The 15,724-nt window shown below is 47.2% G+C and overlaps 5 protein-coding genes across 5 annotated transcripts; 4 read left to right on the top strand and 1 right to left on the bottom strand.

Moving 5' to 3' along the window:
- Positions 1–204: 204 nt before the first annotated feature.
- Positions 205–3,551, top strand: PSV08DRAFT_250879 (uncharacterized protein; the record flags this gene model as incomplete). Its single annotated transcript, XM_066092427.1, has 4 exons — positions 205–693; positions 752–1,507; positions 1,600–2,922; positions 3,102–3,551. The coding sequence occupies 4 exons, from the start codon at positions 205–207 to the stop codon at positions 3,549–3,551; spliced, it is 3,018 nt and encodes a 1,005-aa protein (XP_065948166.1).
- A 1,360-nt stretch (positions 3,552–4,911) lies between these two features.
- PSV08DRAFT_250878 (FAD dependent oxidoreductase) lies at positions 4,912–6,057 on the top strand (the record flags this gene model as incomplete). The annotated part of the gene is made up of 1 exon (XM_014224934.1): positions 4,912–6,057. One exon carries the CDS (start codon positions 4,912–4,914, stop codon positions 6,055–6,057), a length of 1,146 nt encoding a protein of 381 aa, XP_014080409.1.
- Positions 6,058–6,634: 577 nt separating this feature from the next.
- On the bottom strand, positions 6,635–8,279 carry PSV08DRAFT_404604 (uncharacterized protein; the record flags this gene model as incomplete). Its single annotated transcript, XM_066093700.1, has 6 exons — positions 6,635–6,638; positions 6,747–6,965; positions 7,059–7,191; positions 7,238–7,705; positions 7,769–8,183; positions 8,238–8,279. The coding sequence occupies 6 exons, from the start codon at positions 8,277–8,279 to the stop codon at positions 6,635–6,637; spliced, it is 1,281 nt and encodes a 426-aa protein (XP_065948165.1).
- A 2,369-nt stretch (positions 8,280–10,648) lies between these two features.
- Positions 10,649–12,499, top strand: PSV08DRAFT_373818 (major facilitator superfamily domain-containing protein; the record flags this gene model as incomplete). Its single annotated transcript, XM_014224932.2, has 6 exons — positions 10,649–10,798; positions 10,852–10,913; positions 10,976–11,388; positions 11,463–12,059; positions 12,107–12,192; positions 12,263–12,499. The coding sequence occupies 6 exons, from the start codon at positions 10,649–10,651 to the stop codon at positions 12,497–12,499; spliced, it is 1,545 nt and encodes a 514-aa protein (XP_014080407.2).
- A 1,920-nt stretch (positions 12,500–14,419) lies between these two features.
- Positions 14,420–15,508, top strand: PSV08DRAFT_373817 (Alpha/Beta hydrolase protein; the record flags this gene model as incomplete). The annotated part of the gene is made up of 1 exon (XM_014224930.1): positions 14,420–15,508. One exon carries the CDS (start codon positions 14,420–14,422, stop codon positions 15,506–15,508), a length of 1,089 nt encoding a protein of 362 aa, XP_014080405.1.
- Positions 15,509–15,724: the final 216 nt, after the last annotated feature.

Raw genomic sequence — 15,724 nt, 5'->3', positions numbered from 1 at the left:
ACATCATGCAGGAGTCCGTATTAGACAACACTAGCCCCTGTACTGAATGCAGCAATCCGAAGTACCTTCTAAGTACCTGCCATGTTCTTTGGCCTGCGTACCCCATGCCCCCATGTAATCTTGTCCCCGCTACAGCCTGCCCGTCTTATGTAGACCAAGGCACAACTGGGGTAACAATAGAACAACAAAGACATCAAGAACAATATGGGACATCTCAACATTTCAACTGAGCCTGCCCCGGGCGTGACCATTGACCAGAAGGACAACAAGATTACCATCACAATCACAGCCGCGCCGCTGTCCGATGACGGAGTCATTGGCAGGGACACGCATGCTCTGTGGCATGCAGCCTACGTGCGCTTGCGGGAGGAGCACACAAAAGAACTGGTCGATTTTGAGGAGCAGGCTGCCATTGTCTTTCGGCCCTTGCAGAGAAGAAACAGCTCGAATGTTCTTGCCCGCTCCTCCATGCCTGGCTGGCACACTATGGAGCCGAAAGCAGTGCTGGGTGCCATCCGCCACTGGATCTTCGAGGGTGAATTTGACGGAAACAAGGGAACTGAGGGAGACGAGGAGAAAAAAGAGGACCAGGTGTGCCGTGCTCTGTCGTCGAGCAAGACAATATTGAACAGAAACGTGCAGGAGAACCCGGGCGCCCACCTCGCGTGGGTTGCAGCCGGTCTATGTATCCAGGTACGTTGTGTGCTGTAGATTAATCTTCTGTTTTCCTTCTTTCTGACACGAGCCGCAGACACTGGTCGAGAAACCACTGCCCGCATCTGAGGCGCCGGGCCTCGCATATATTATCGCACGCGTTGCTTTCTATGACCGGCTGGCGCAACTAGCGTCCAAGGTCCCAGGGAAAGACGAAGCAGGCGACAAGCCCCTCTGTGAGGGGCTTGTCGATCTGTACACGGCTGTACTGAAGCAGCTAATTGTCGTCCTTGCGCTGGGCTATGTGCCGCGCGAAACGCGTGCACAGCAGCAGAAATTTGACAGCCCGTACGCAGGTGTAGGTAGCGCAGCTGTGCATCCCATCATCGCGCTTGAGTCGTCCTTGTGGCAGCATGTGGGGGATAAGGCACTGGAAGAGAGCATCACCAAGCTTGTGCGCCTACAGGCGCCGTCCACAGCTCTGTCTGACAAGGATGGCAGGGAGGCCTACGAGACATCCAACGACACAACGAAAGGCGACAACCATGTCGATGATGACGATGGCAATGGTAGCGATGACGAGGCTGATGATGACGATTACAGCGATGCCGATCAATCTGACAACAACGAAAACAATGACAGCAACGTCGACGCGAAAACCTACGCCACCCTCTACGACAATAGGGATGACGCTTCTGTATGCAGAGAGATACAGAAACTGCTATGTGTGGCCCCCATACAGCCACCGTGCCTACCGCGGCCGCCGCTGCCGCCGCTCCATGATTCGCCGGACGTGCTCGATGGCCTGTATCGATGGGCGTTGAAACAGGACGAGTACAGGCGGTGGTGCAAGGTACACAGCCCGACGATGTCGATTCATATGCCCGCATTCTCTGAGTCCACAGTACGGATAGCTCAAGCATGACGATGCTGCTGCACGCGCAGCGCAGGCGGAAGCTGAGAACCAGCCTGCCGATGGATGCTGGGCGATCAAAACGTGTCGTGGCACACGCGTTTTGGAGCTGGTCCCGGGACGTGAACGGCATGTCCATAGTGTCTGTCCTGCGAGACTTAGTATGGACTGTGCTCGCAGCTCAGCCCAAGTTGAAGAAGCACCTAGTGGAGGTGGTGCAGGTCATGGGCTGGCCCTCACTACTGGATGGTGACGGCGAAAACTCAAAAGCGCGGTACGCCGCGTTGGGCACGTCATGCGACTTTTATACCATGCTGGTGCTGCTCTGCCGCATTGTGCGCGATGAAGAGTTTGCACCGACGTGTTCCATCGTTGACTACATGAACGTGTCGTTAGGTGATGAAGATGTCGACTATGAGGGTGGCCGGGACGGGTCCCACAAAAACGGCCTGAGCGGCTCGGCCCGCACCGCGCAAAAGCGCGCGTGGACGGTCCGCGACCTAGTGGCGCTCGTGCGCACAACGTGTCGCCAGTCACGCAAGGTGGCCTGGATCATGTCGTCCTCGTCCTTATTTTCATCGCTGTCGAAAGGTGAATACCACCTTGACCTCTCACCTGAGGACCTGACACTTGGCAAGGTCATATACGGCCATGTCCGAGCCACATTACAAGACAGGCTCGATAAAAAGCGTTACACATCGGATATACTGAATAATCTCGCGACCGAGCTCATCCGTAAGGCTAGCAGCCATGTCACCTGGTCCACAATCGCTGTTGATCTTCTCGCTAGAGTTCGCCTGCCATGGAACGCGATGCACGTCCTACAGCGACTGCCCGACAGTAGCGCGGGCCTAGGTCCTCTTCTGGACAGCATCGTGCGAGTTAATGCTAGCGACAGTGATCGTGACAATAGCAGCGCCGAAACACTCGTCGAAACCGTCTTAAAAGTGGCGGCGCTCACGTTCCGCCCCCCGACGGTCCTCGAGCTGGCAGCACTTGCCGAGCCGCCGGCCACGGTGGACGCTGTGATTTTTATCGATGTCCTCACACGTCCACTGCTAGAGCTCCAGGCTTTAGACAACACGAATGGAAGAACAGAAGGACAGAAATACGTTTACTTTTCGAGTCGGGCAGTGTTGGCGGCCCAGCGCGCACGTTTGGCCAAGGACACTACGGCACGCGACCTGCACGCCGACATGGTTTGCCGCCACCTGCACTGTCTTGCACGTCACTACGGTGATGCCGAGAATAAGGAGCTCTCATTGTATATGGAATTCGCGTGGTTGCGCCACCTGGACCTTGTGGACATTGGCCCGACAGAAAACCCACCGCTGGCGGACCCGCTGACGAACCAAGTATGTGGCTTCGTCGCGCGGAACGCGGGCGCATGGCTCTGCAACCTGGATCAGCTCGGATTCATCGATGTTGTCAGGCGTATGCTGCAAGACCTGCTTCCCTCAGAACACGAACAGGGCGGCTGTCGCCGATCCAGGCTGAGTTGAAGACCTTATTCATGCGCATTGTGCGTTCACAGGTATTGGGCATGTCCCTGACCGATACCGAGCACTTCCTGCGCAAAATGAGCTACAAATTCAGTAAAGACAAAGACGACAATTTGCCCATCGTACCGCAGCTGGTGTTGCTCGGCCTACCGTCCCTGGACAGTGGGGATATGGCTGAGGCGGCAGCGCTCATTGCCACGCTCGAGGGCCACAAAGACTGGGTGCGCAACGCGTGCTGGGCCTATGAAGGTCGACTGATTGTTTCGATATCGGACGACAAGACACTTCGGTGCTGGGGCCGAGCATCATGCTGCATGCAGCACGTCACAGACGATATACTACACACGGGATACGCGAACCATCTAGCCCTCTCGCGAACCGACCCCAGCATGGTTGTTTCCATGGACAACCAGGATCTTGTGCTCTTTGATCTCGCCATTGGCGCCATCCCCATCGCGAAAAGGTCCCATTACCATATTTGAGCGAGTGGCAGAAGCAACAGAACGAGGATGCGGCCGACATAGACATTGCCTTACCCTAAGTAATAAGGATACAAATGTTATAATAAGAGAATAAGGTAGAAGATAGAGGAAGTAGCTGCTTATTCTACTAGTAGCTCAGCGGTAGTCTTTATTAATACTTATCTAGTAGTAGACTTAGAGGCAGCTTTTTAAACGTTCTAGTTACAAGAGATAAAAAAGGTTTGTGCTATAAGAGAGAGAATAGTAAATTATCTTGCTTAAGTAGCTCTGCTCTATTTGCTCTACTCTTCTCTACTTTCTATCTAATAGCTATTCTACTACTATATATATTAGTTATCTTAGATTATAGAAGAATCTATCTAGTAGTAGCTTGCGTAATCTATGGCTTAATAGAGAGATATTATTAGATAATAGCATAACAGCTTCTAGTAATAGCTTGACTGACGAGTCTTGCTGTGAAGGTCGAGTACCTTAATTCTATCAGAGATCAGCTAAGTAGCTTAGATCTCCAACAATACTATCCTAAGGCCTACTACTATCCCGTCCTTAGTGGGATATCTAGTCTTAGTAGGATAGTATATTACGTGACCTTAAGCCCCGCGATAGCTATTACCTTCTAACGTGGACGTTTATAGGCCCCCTGCCTTCTTATCTCTTATTAAGAAGAGAATCCTTCTTGTTACTTATGACACCTTTATTATAGAAAAATAAAAATAAAGAGAGTTACGTTGTTGCATGATACTTCTCTCTCTATATCCTTACTTCTACATTCTTTGTATAAGTAAGGTACTAACTAAGCTGTGTAACGTTGGCACGTGATATAATCACATGCTTTCACTCTCACGAGCGCAGCCTATTACAACAGGTATCTTGTCTAGTATATCTTTAATATAGCTGTTATTAATGAGCTTTATTAGGTTTTTGGTACCGCCTCTATAAGTCTCTTCCTTTTCTTTTCGTAACACAAAGTGTATAGGCGTACTACGTTCTCACCAGCATCTACACTGCATCGTTTATCTATATACTCGCTACAACTATAACAAGCTACACAGCTTTTGAGTATTGCAGCTCAAGGAAATTTGATGCAGATGCTGTCGCACGAAACGCATTGCACGCAACTTCTTATGCAGACCATTGTTGCGTGGAGTCTGTAAAAACAATCTCCTGTAAGCTCCGCATCCTTCGGCCCGCTCACGTGGTTGTGTTGATCATGTGACCGGCATTCACGCCCGCCCCTTCATAGTAAGCAGATTAGCATTCCTGAAAACAGATATAGTCTTTGTGCTCCTGATAATATGACAAAGCATCAAATACTTCTCGTATCGTTTGAAGACAGCTCACTTCCTCCGACTCGTTAACAATGGAAAACTTTGACGTAGCCGTCGTCGGCCTGGGGGCTCTTGGAAGTGCAGCTGCTTACTACGCTGCCTTGAAAGGTGCCAAAGTTATCGCTTTAGAGCAGTTCGAATTTGGAAATGTACATGGTGCCTCTCACGATACATCACGTATCGTCAGGACCTCGTACAACACGCCCGAGTACGTCGCCCTAGCAAAAGCCGCATATAAAGACTGGGCGCATATCGAAGAAGCTGCCGGCTATAAATTACTGCACATAAGTGGCGGTGTAACCTTTTTTGGCAAACAATCCTCGTTGAACTCTAGTGACTACGCGCGGAGTCTGGATGCGAATGATGTGCCTTACGAGCTACTCACTCCAATTGAAGTCGGGAAACGATGGCCGCAGTTTAACACTGATAATGTCGTGGACGCTATCTACACGCCTGATACTGGGATTGTACATGCTGCTCGGTCGGTTGCCACAATGCAGAGCCTAGCACGCGCCCACGGTGCCGTCCTGAAAGAGCACACCAAAGTGGAGCGTATTCAACCCGAAGGACCCCACAATGGCGTAAGGATCAACACGTCTAAAGGTCAATTTCTCGCAAACAAGGTCATTCTCGCTGCAGATGCCTGGACGAATAAGCTTCTTGAGCCGCTTGGCCTAAATGTGCCTCTCGTCATCTCCCAGGAGCAAGTCACATACTACAAGCCCTCCAGCACAGCGGATTTTGAGCCAACCAACTTCCCAGTGTGGATTCACTTTGACAAAAAATCTTTCTATGGATTCCCCACCTTTGGCGAGCCGACTATCAAATGTGCTCGCGACGAATCGCAGCATTTCATGACGCCAGAGGAGCGAGACTACGTTCACTCGCCTGAACTATTGGATGAGTTAACTGGATTCATCGACGGAATGATCCCTGATGCCGCACGCAAGACTCTTCGGACAGTGACTTGTCAATACACTGTTACTCAGGATCGCAATTTCATCATCAGCCCACTGAAAAAACATGGCAACATATTTGTGGCTCTTGGTGCCGCACATGGGTTCAAATTTGCTCCGGCAATCGGGCGTGTCTTGGCTGAATTGGCGATCGATGGGAAGACGAGTGAGGATATCTCGCAGTGGACATTTCCCGAGGCCAACAAAATGAGCAAGCTCTAAGTCCCCTCGGAAGGACTGACATCGAATCAGGAATTGGATCAATAGCATAGCACTAAATAGATCGTCATCTTGTACAAAAGTCGGTTATCACATATTTCCATATTGGAATCTGATATGAGCACCAGTTGTGATTCAAGGGCAATGAGCTACTATACGTTGGCAAGTTCAATGGGGAAATAGTCTAACCAAGACTTCCCAAACAAAGACCAATCGCCGTGAAGTCCCCCTACGTCTTCGAAGACGGTTGAGGGGTCGAGGTTGAACGCATGATCTGGTGCGACTGAGCCCGTTGATGGCTCTGCAGTTTGGCTTGCGGAGCGTAAGTCCTCTTCAACTGTGTACGACCTCTCATTATGGCAGCCCCCAGTTTCAAAGCCCCAATTGTCCGAAGGGAACTGTGCGCCGGTATTTGGTGACATAGGTGTTAAGTCAAATAGGCTGCGCATCAGCTTTACATCCTTATCCTCGATGTTTACTTGACGAGTACTCTTGGATGGAACGGCCCCGTCATATTTGTCTTCAACGTAATGAATGCTTGTGCGGTAGTGAATGCGCGCCTTGATCTGCTCCAACAAATTCACCTGGAGCTAGTAAGCTACATGCACTTTGGGACAAATGAAAGGCTCCCGCTTACGGTTTTCATCATGTCTGGCCACTCTTGCGCCACCCTCTTCACGAAATTGACACACCGCTCAAACTTCATTCGCGCGGGGACTGCAATTTTGGGGTTCTGGTTAATTGTATATTCGAGATGGATAGATGCGGCGATGGCGACCAGGCGACCTAGAAAAGGGTTTCGGACAGCTAAATGCGCATTTTCTATGTCATCGAGGAGTCGAGCTACCCAATTTGCATAGATCATTGATTGTTCATACGACTTTTGGAGGAAGGTTATGGGCATTACATGCCTGTGATGAATCGTCTGAGTGTAAATGATGAAGGGGTGGTTCCTGCAGAACTACCAGTTAACATCATGGGCGGAATAACCGAAGCTTACGTACAAACAGCACTGTGTGACAGAGAGAACGAGCTGGAAGTAAATCCACACCACAAAATAATCTCGAAGCGATGGATCAACCAGGACACGAGTTGGAGGGCCTGTGCTGGAATAATGGTGAAAAGACATTTGGCAGACTGGATAATGTCAGCAAAGTTCATTTTGTAGCTTGATCTGACTGACTAGTCTCAAATTCCATAATTTGTGTTAGCAAAGAAGCTCTTGGAGAGTTATGGCGCCATAGTGGCACGTCAGTATCTGAAGGAGACCGAGTCACGTCGACGATAACATTTTCCCAGATACTCATTATCTTTATATTTAACGACAAAACACTGTACTGCACGTGATTCGCCTCGGTGTGAAGTCGCACAATCGAAGAGGTAGCACTCTGCATTTGCGGATTCCAGTTTCGAGGAGTGGGCCCGTTTCCGCAGAGAGGGAGTTCGAATGCCGCTGAAGGTAGAGATGGATATCGTGAGCTGGCCCCGAGCATCATCCGATCAAGTAAGAATAGAGACCACACAATCTCTTGCCGGCGAGTACGAATGATGGGCTCAAGCCCATCGAGCGAATCAGCGCTCAGCAATCCTTGACTTTGGGCTACCTGTAATCCCAGCGACACCTGAGTTCTAGCTCTTTCCATTCTGCCGTCTGGATATTGTGTTAATGAAATGATTGGGGTTATCGTGCCTGCGTGCCCGTGACAATACGCACCTCCGGCGTCCACTTGCACTAGGATACAAAGCCCTAGCAGATACTCGTCATTAAAGTCAAACGCGCTGTATGCCTCGGCGAATAAATCCCATGAGGACCGTGTAAAGCGATCCAGTAGTTCCCATTTTGATACTCCTTCGTTGAGATAGGTGTGGGAGGAACGCATGCTTAATGCTAGCATGGGATAGAGAATTATCGATGGAGGAGGATCGTCGGTTTCTGGATTAAACGTGTAGAGTTCAGAAAGAAGGGGACAAGGTTGATTGTAGTACTCCGAAAAAAATAATTTGATGCCCTCAGAAAGAATCGCTTTAGAAAAAGGCGGTTGTGTATCACTGTGATTATTAACGACTGACACAGTTCTGGGAATCAAGGAACGGGTCATACACAGGGAATTTTCCTGCTGCACAAGATTCTGTAGAGAGGGTAGTAGGAGAATTCCACGATCTCTGGCGAAGATGGTGCGCACTATTGACGCTTGAGGGGTGTAGGGAGATGCCAGAAGCTGCATGGTTTCTCCTGTTCCTTGTTTAGCATTTCCCGAGGTTCTTGAAGTAAAGGAGCAAATTATGATGCACTACGACTCCCGGAGTTGCCTTTTGCACATGACTCTAGTTTGGCTATCAAGAGGAGAGTGCACAGGGGAGATAGCGGTTGCTTTTGGCCTTAGAGAAGAACAGAATTATATATGATAATGTATACGTACTCGATTGCAGCTGCCATCTGCTTTAATTGGGTCTCGATCGCGCTCAAGCGCGTCCCATGTGACGTGGCGAGCTCCGATCCTCGCAGATCCTCTTCATGGTTACTCGGGCTATGTTGATGGCGTGCATAGACACAATCTTGTTGTAGTCGCACACAGAAGGAACATGCTGGTTTCTCTCCTGTACATTTAGACTTTTTGCGACTGTCTTCGCATTAGCATTTTAGACTGCAATAGGAATGGGAAGGGCCCGTAAACCGGCAATTTCCACACGCCTGTCTTGCTCTTTTCGAGACTCCGTAGGGAGATTGGCGACGCTCAGCTCTGTCGTCACCCATTGTAAGCTTCGGGCTCGACAACTGACTGCCCGTATGTGCAAAATTTGTACATGTGGAAGCAATAGCGATACTCTGAGGGTTGCGTGCAGCAGCTAGTGCTAGACCCCGCAGTTGTCAGTCTAAGAGATAAGGTATCTACCTACTCAGGTGGTCTAGCCTAACGGAACCTAGCGTTTCCTGCCTTACTCAATTCACTATGAAATTCTGTTCAGCCTTCAACACGTACCAGTGAGGTAACTATCGTGCGCACGGCGAATGAATGTCGTAGGTTAATCAATGCTAGAGTCCCAATGGCGCGCTTATCATCACTTACTCGGAATTCACTGGCCTAGTCACAAACAAGTAAGACAATACGGTCAAGAACCTTCAATGTGGGGTCTGCTTATACCCCGCGTTTTTGGTGCTACTAAAGCCTGCTACAGCCCTTGCATACGCACATAGTTTTGTCTAGTGCAACTGCCGAAATTCCCCGCTCATGTGATCGGGATCGTGTCCGGTCACGGGTCTACCCCTCCTTTTCAGGTTCATTTTGTTCGTAATGGGAAATTAATAACAACCGCGCGATTTTGCCTCCTTGGGCGTCTATGAGAGAATTAGCTCTGTGAGTATACGTCATGATTTAGTACATTTCAAAATTCTCAAGCTGCGAAAACTCCGGAAGTCAAGAAACTGTCAGCAAGACAGCTCAGGGTGTCTTCCTCGTAGTACTGATCTGATTCCACTTCTGAGCTAGAGAGGCGTGCCAATATTCTCCAAGAAATGGACTCTAGTCACTCATTCAAACGGATTTACAGAGCTTGGAAGTTATGTCCGGATTCATGTAGCAGGTTTTCAATTCTTCGTATGCCGAAATAGCGAGAGAACGATCCAAGGATACCACAAATGTCTGTAGGCACCGCGCTTTCCTAGTCGAGGCAGAAGCGAAAGGTCAGATGAAGAATCATGCCAGCACTAACGTGGTTCACAAGCGAGCGCGCCGCTTTTCACTAGCGCATTAATGTCGAGACGTTCTTACAGACTTTTATCACAGTCAATGATATACTATAGTATACTGTGTTACTTGTTAGAATCGCTACTACTACATGTACTATCTATCCTAACTGCATAGATACGAGCGCTTTGTCTAGTCTGGTTGCAGCGCCCGCACCGCCTCTCTCCTTGCACCCTCTTCGAGGACCACTACATCTCCAATACATTGTTAGGATATTCGTTCAATATCCCCATCCCTTTGAATAAAGGATGAAATAAAAGATATTGCCAGCACGAAAAGTCGTCGCTCGCACTGCAGAGATCGCAGAAGAGAGTGAAATCTTTTGCGCCGGTCTTCCATGTATGATAAGCTGGCCTAGCAACGATGGCGGAAAGTCGGGAATGAACGCAAAATCAAGACTCATGATATGAACTATGCTTGGAAGTACCACAGAGATGAATCTTTATATCAATAATCTTGACTCAAGCCAAAATCAATTTAGTACGGAAATTGGGGACATGAATTCGCGCACGTATGCAAAGGCCTTGCGCATCACTCCTGACCATTTCTCCGTTACGCGAATAGTCTATCGCAGCTTGATAAGAATGCTGGGAAAGAAACTAGCCGGTCAGGTGAGCGGTTACATTCGCGCCTTCCGGGTAACTTCGCCACACTAGATATAGACTCGGATTGATACTAAAAGGGAAGTGTCTATCATTCAGATTCGACTCCCTACACGATAATCGTCTTTTTAGTCCTATGATTCATAGACGCAAAATACGAGTACTATTCTGCGGCAAATTGACATATCAGAAATTAGTGCGTATAACACTCTTCACGACATTCGCATATTAACAGCGGCAGTCGAAATGAGCAACGAGATCATGAGCAGGGGAGAACAGGAGAAGATGTCGAAAGTCAACTCTGCTCGCTTATCCATTGAGCACGGCGAAATCTCGCCCATTTCACATGACGTGGCCGACATGGCTCTGGTGTCCAAGATGAGATTGGTCAATCGTGTAAATTCACGTGTATTATGGACCGAAACATTTCTGTTGACTCATCGTCATAGACTATTGACCAGATTGGCTTCACCCCTTATCATGCGAAATTATTTTGTTTGAATGGATTTGGGTAAGTCTTGCGCTGAATGCCTTCCGGCGGCCGTTTCTCGATCCTTATGCGAAACCTTCCAGATACGCTGCAGATTCGCTACTCGGATTCCTTCCAAGCATCTCCGCAAGTAACGTCTTAGCCGAAATGCATGGTGACTACAAAAGAGCTGGTCAACTAGCACTATACATCGGACTCCTACTTGGCGCTCTGTTCTGGGGAATCACGGCCGACATCATTGGAAGGAAGTGGGCTTTCAACATTTCTCTCGTTCTCTCGTCTGTGTTTACCATTGTCGCCGGAGCTGCGCCCTCGTACAAATCGTGGGTGTTCTTCAACGCCGTGCTTGCATTCGGAGCTGGCGGCAATCTCGTACTCGATACAACAGTTTTTCTCGAGTACCTTCCCCATAAGTATTCATGGTTGGTGACGCTTATGGCAGCATGGTGGGGCGTTGGACAGACAGTGGCTGGACTATTCGCCTGGGCCTTTCTGCGTAAGCCACAATTGACTCTACCAATTTTTGGTGAATCTGAAATAAACGAGGATTTCGCTAATAGACAAGAACAGCGAACTTTTCATGTTCCAGCGAAGTGATGAGATGCACGCGGTCTGAAAACCAGGGTTGGCGATACCTCTACTACACAGCGGGTGGAACCGTTTTCCTGATGTGTTTTCTTCGACTCACTATCATTCGGTTCCACGAAACCCCGAAATTCTCTCTATGCCAGAATAACGATGATGCCGTTATCAAAACTCTTCGAACGATCGCCGATAAGTACGACCGAGAAATGACGCTGACTGGGGAGGAGCTACGGGAATGCGGAGAAGTCAACACATCTCATGCTCAGAGACGAGCATCTCTTTCTGAGCTTTTGGTCCACTATCGAGGCCTCTTCACCTCCAAGAAGCAAGGGTGCTTAGTTTCACTGATTTGGCTGTCCTGGTCTTTGATTGGACTGGCTTACCCACTATTTTTCATTTTCCTTCCAGAATATCTCTCAAGCCGGGGCGCAGATTTGGGGAATTCTTCTGCCTATCTCACTTGGAGAAACTATGCAATCACCAATGCTTTGGCAATCCCTGGGCCAGTCATCGCGGGCTATATGTGTAGAAACAGGGTTCTGGGCCGCAGGTTCACCATGGCTATCGGTGCTGCACTATCGAGTAAGTTATATGTAGTCAATCCTTGCGTAAATGCTGACTTGCTACAGTGATCTTTCTGTTCGCCTATACTACGGTCCGAAACGCAACCCAGAACCTCGCATTCTCTTGCGTGATCAGCATCATGATTAATCTTGTAAGTCTGGTTCTTATTCAATGGACCACGGTTATAGCAAGAAATATATGCTAATTCAGTTAACCGCCAGTACTACTCTACCCTGTACGCTTACACGCCTGAGGCATTGCCTGCTGCCCACCGAGCAACAGGCAACGGTACTGCGGTAGGATGTAACCGATTAATGGGAATCACTGCTGTAATTGTTGCAACATTTGCTAGTACCTCGAGCTCGGTGCCAATCTATTTATGTGCTGCACTATTTGGTATGATAACTGTAATCTCCGCAGTTCTGCCTTTTGAGCCTGTACGAGATCAGCAGATCTAGTTCAAGTCTATTCATTTATATACTTAGATTCTCATTCTACAATTGTTAGCTAGAATTCTCCTGCAGCTGCTATTTGTATTACTGCCTTTGTTATTTACTGCAGTGTCGGTTGTTATATAATTATAGGATAAAGTACGTTCTATATATATTGAGTTAGAGGCTTCGCTACTAAAAGTGCTTAAAAACTAGTTTATTATCACGGTGCGACGCTCCAAAAGTAAGCTTAAGTATCGGCTACGCAGACAACAACGGAGCTTTGTTGTCTTGTGCTTGCCTTTTGGCTGCGTGGTAGGCGCGTGTAGCTGCGTGTGCGGCTCCGCTAGGAGCCCTCCATGACAACTCTCTTCTAAACTAATTTCGTAGTATTATACTCTAACTTAGTTATTTTATAATTAATAGTAAGGCTATCTTATTTATATAAGTAGCGTTATAGCTAGTAAGTATTATAGGAGAAAGTAAAATAGATTAATTTTTTACTATGTTTTAATAGTTTATGCGGGTGGTAAGATATTAGTTAAAGAGTTTACTAGCTGGCTAACCTATAACACTAGTTTTCTATACTAGATACAGAATATCTAATAATTAGTAAGTAATAAAATAAATGCCTAGATATCTGATTATAGTGCTCACTTTATATACATAGTTATAATAACGCGCCACTAATGCCGACCCGTGCTTACCGCGCGGTCGTTTAACGCATTATCGCGTGGTCGAATAATCTTTGCCTAACGGAACTAATTACATAACTAGTTAATTGACGTCTGTCCCTCTGTGGTGGAATCCCTGTACCCCAGAACTGGCCGATCAGCTCGCAAGTTTTTGACAGAAGTCAGTGATTCAAGCGAGCTGATTGGCCGGGCCTGGCATACGGGCATTTCCATCGCAGAGAGATAGACGTTAGCGCTCGGTGATTTAAGTAATATGATTAGTAGTGCTATTTCGGCAAAATATCAGTACATTGTATATAGCTTTTGTCTACAAAGAATAGCATCTTTTTATCTATAAGAACACTCTGTACATAACTAGGCTTCACCACCCTATCGAGATGCATACGTCAATTCTAGGTTCGGAATTTCCGAGTAAGACAAAAAAGAAAGAAACACCATTGTGGGAGTAGGTAGATATCATATTGCTTGATTCTAGCACATTGTTATCCTGCCTTTATACTAAAAATCTTATTTTCTTAGGGCTTTACCAAAAGTCCATCACTGGCTAACTGTACTGCCTAGTTCTGATGGTACTTATGTATTGTTCTCAGAAGCCAGTCGCGGACCAAGCCACGGGTCCAGCACCATTGTCACCCAAATTAAAGACGTATCAGGTGGTCGAAACTACGTCTTTGCAGCACATCAGCCACTTACTTCACCACTATGGCTGGACCGCACCATACTTATCTGGAGTATTATCCATGCTGAAAATACTCAAATATGGTCTATCGACGTGAAATCCTCGTCGCCAAGGTTCGTAAACCATATTGCTTGATACTCTAGACCTTTTGGCATTTACTGATGTTACATGATTGGATAAAGAGAACATATAGTAGGATGCATCCCATGTGTTGCATCAGGCATGAAGGTGCAGCGACTCAATGATTCAAAATATGGAATCGTTTTTGAATCAAAAATTTCAGAGAAAGACAATGAAGGCAAGTCAGCCACATGCGATAGCTCTGGAAGGCTGTACACGAGGTTTCCCTTGCGTTTTGAGAAGTTATACCGCCCTGAAAAGGAAGCTCAGTCGACGATCTTCTTCTCGCTACTAGAAAGAGAAGGGACAAACCTACATCTTGCAAGCTCGCCTCCTCTTAATATTTTGGATGGTCTAAACTTATCCCTCAGTGTCTGGCCAGACAGAGCATCATTTGTGCTCACGCGATATGGGTTGTTATTCACGACTGCAAACCCTAATACTAAGAACGCAATGTTGACTCAGAAAAAGCTTCTCTATTTGAAAAAGGACTGGCTGAGTGGAAGCACCGTCACTAAAGTTACTGCACTTGGTTGCAAAACTTGGACTGCGGATCCTCATTCATTCTCTGTTTCCGATGATGGATTGTTTGCCACGTTCCTCCAATATCAGGATCCAAACTCTTGCTTTGATCACGATTCAGTCTTTGTTGTTTCTTTTTCTACTCCAGAACAGTCACATCGTGTCAGTCTCTTTCGAAATCAGCAGGGAGCGGAAAACACACCTTGGAATCCACGGATACTTTCAATATCTTGGGGCTCCCAAACCTCGTCATCACTTTATGTTATTATATACGAGGATGGCAACATGCCTGTTTGGAAGATCGATATATCCCAAGATGATGGAAAAATGGGTTGGAAGGGCCTAGCAACGCCAGTATTACAGAATGGGTGCGTTTCATCATTATTTACATTAACTAGGCGAGAAGGCCAAGAAAGAATCTTGGTAGTCCGTTCGACATTCGACAGGGCAGGCATCGTTGAGATTATAGCACATGATGCTGATTATCAAACTGGGGTTCGTTTGATTGCCGAACACTGCGTCCCATCGTCTTCGGCAATGCATGAGAAAAACTCCTTCCAGGGCGCCGAGGCTAGAATATCAGCATTTATCCAGAAACCCGGGCATTTCGTATCTGGCAAGAAGTACCCAGTGATCATCATACTTCATGGAGGTCCTAATGATGCCTGGAGAGACTGCTGGCCGAAATTCTGGAACCCGTTAGTCTGGACAGATCAAGGGTATGTAGTTATCACTCCAAACATCAGCGGCTCAACAGGATATGGAGTTTCGTTTGCGACTTCCATCTACCAGGACTGGGGCGGCAGAACGTTGACAGATCTCGAGTGTCTTTTCTCTCACATGGAAACTTCTATGCCATTTGTCGATTTGTCTCGCGTCATTGGAGCAGGCTACAGTTTTGGTGGATACATGATGAATTGGATCGCGGGAAACCGCTTATCTACTCGCTTCTGCGCCCTGATTGTACATGCAGGATTGTATTCCACCCGAAATTTAATGTCTGGAGACTTCCCTGTGTAAGTTATAGAATAATTTTTCTATTATTTTATTTATTATAATAGCTATAATAGGTATAGCGTTATATAAATAACTTAGTAATTACTTCTATAACTTATTTATTATTTATTATTTTTAAGCTATTTCTTACTAGCTGTTTTAAGCTTGTTATTAATTACTAATAAGCTACTTAATAACTCTCCTTAACTACCGTTAACCCTGTTTAACGGTATTATTATT

This window comes from Bipolaris maydis (assembly GCF_028858645.1).
Source record: "Bipolaris maydis strain C4 unplaced genomic scaffold PSV08scaffold_14, whole genome shotgun sequence".
Taxonomy (NCBI): Eukaryota; Fungi; Ascomycota; class Dothideomycetes; order Pleosporales; family Pleosporaceae; genus Bipolaris; species Bipolaris maydis.
Note: the sequence above shows the minus strand (reverse complement) of the source record. Positions and strands in the feature narration are given on the sequence as shown.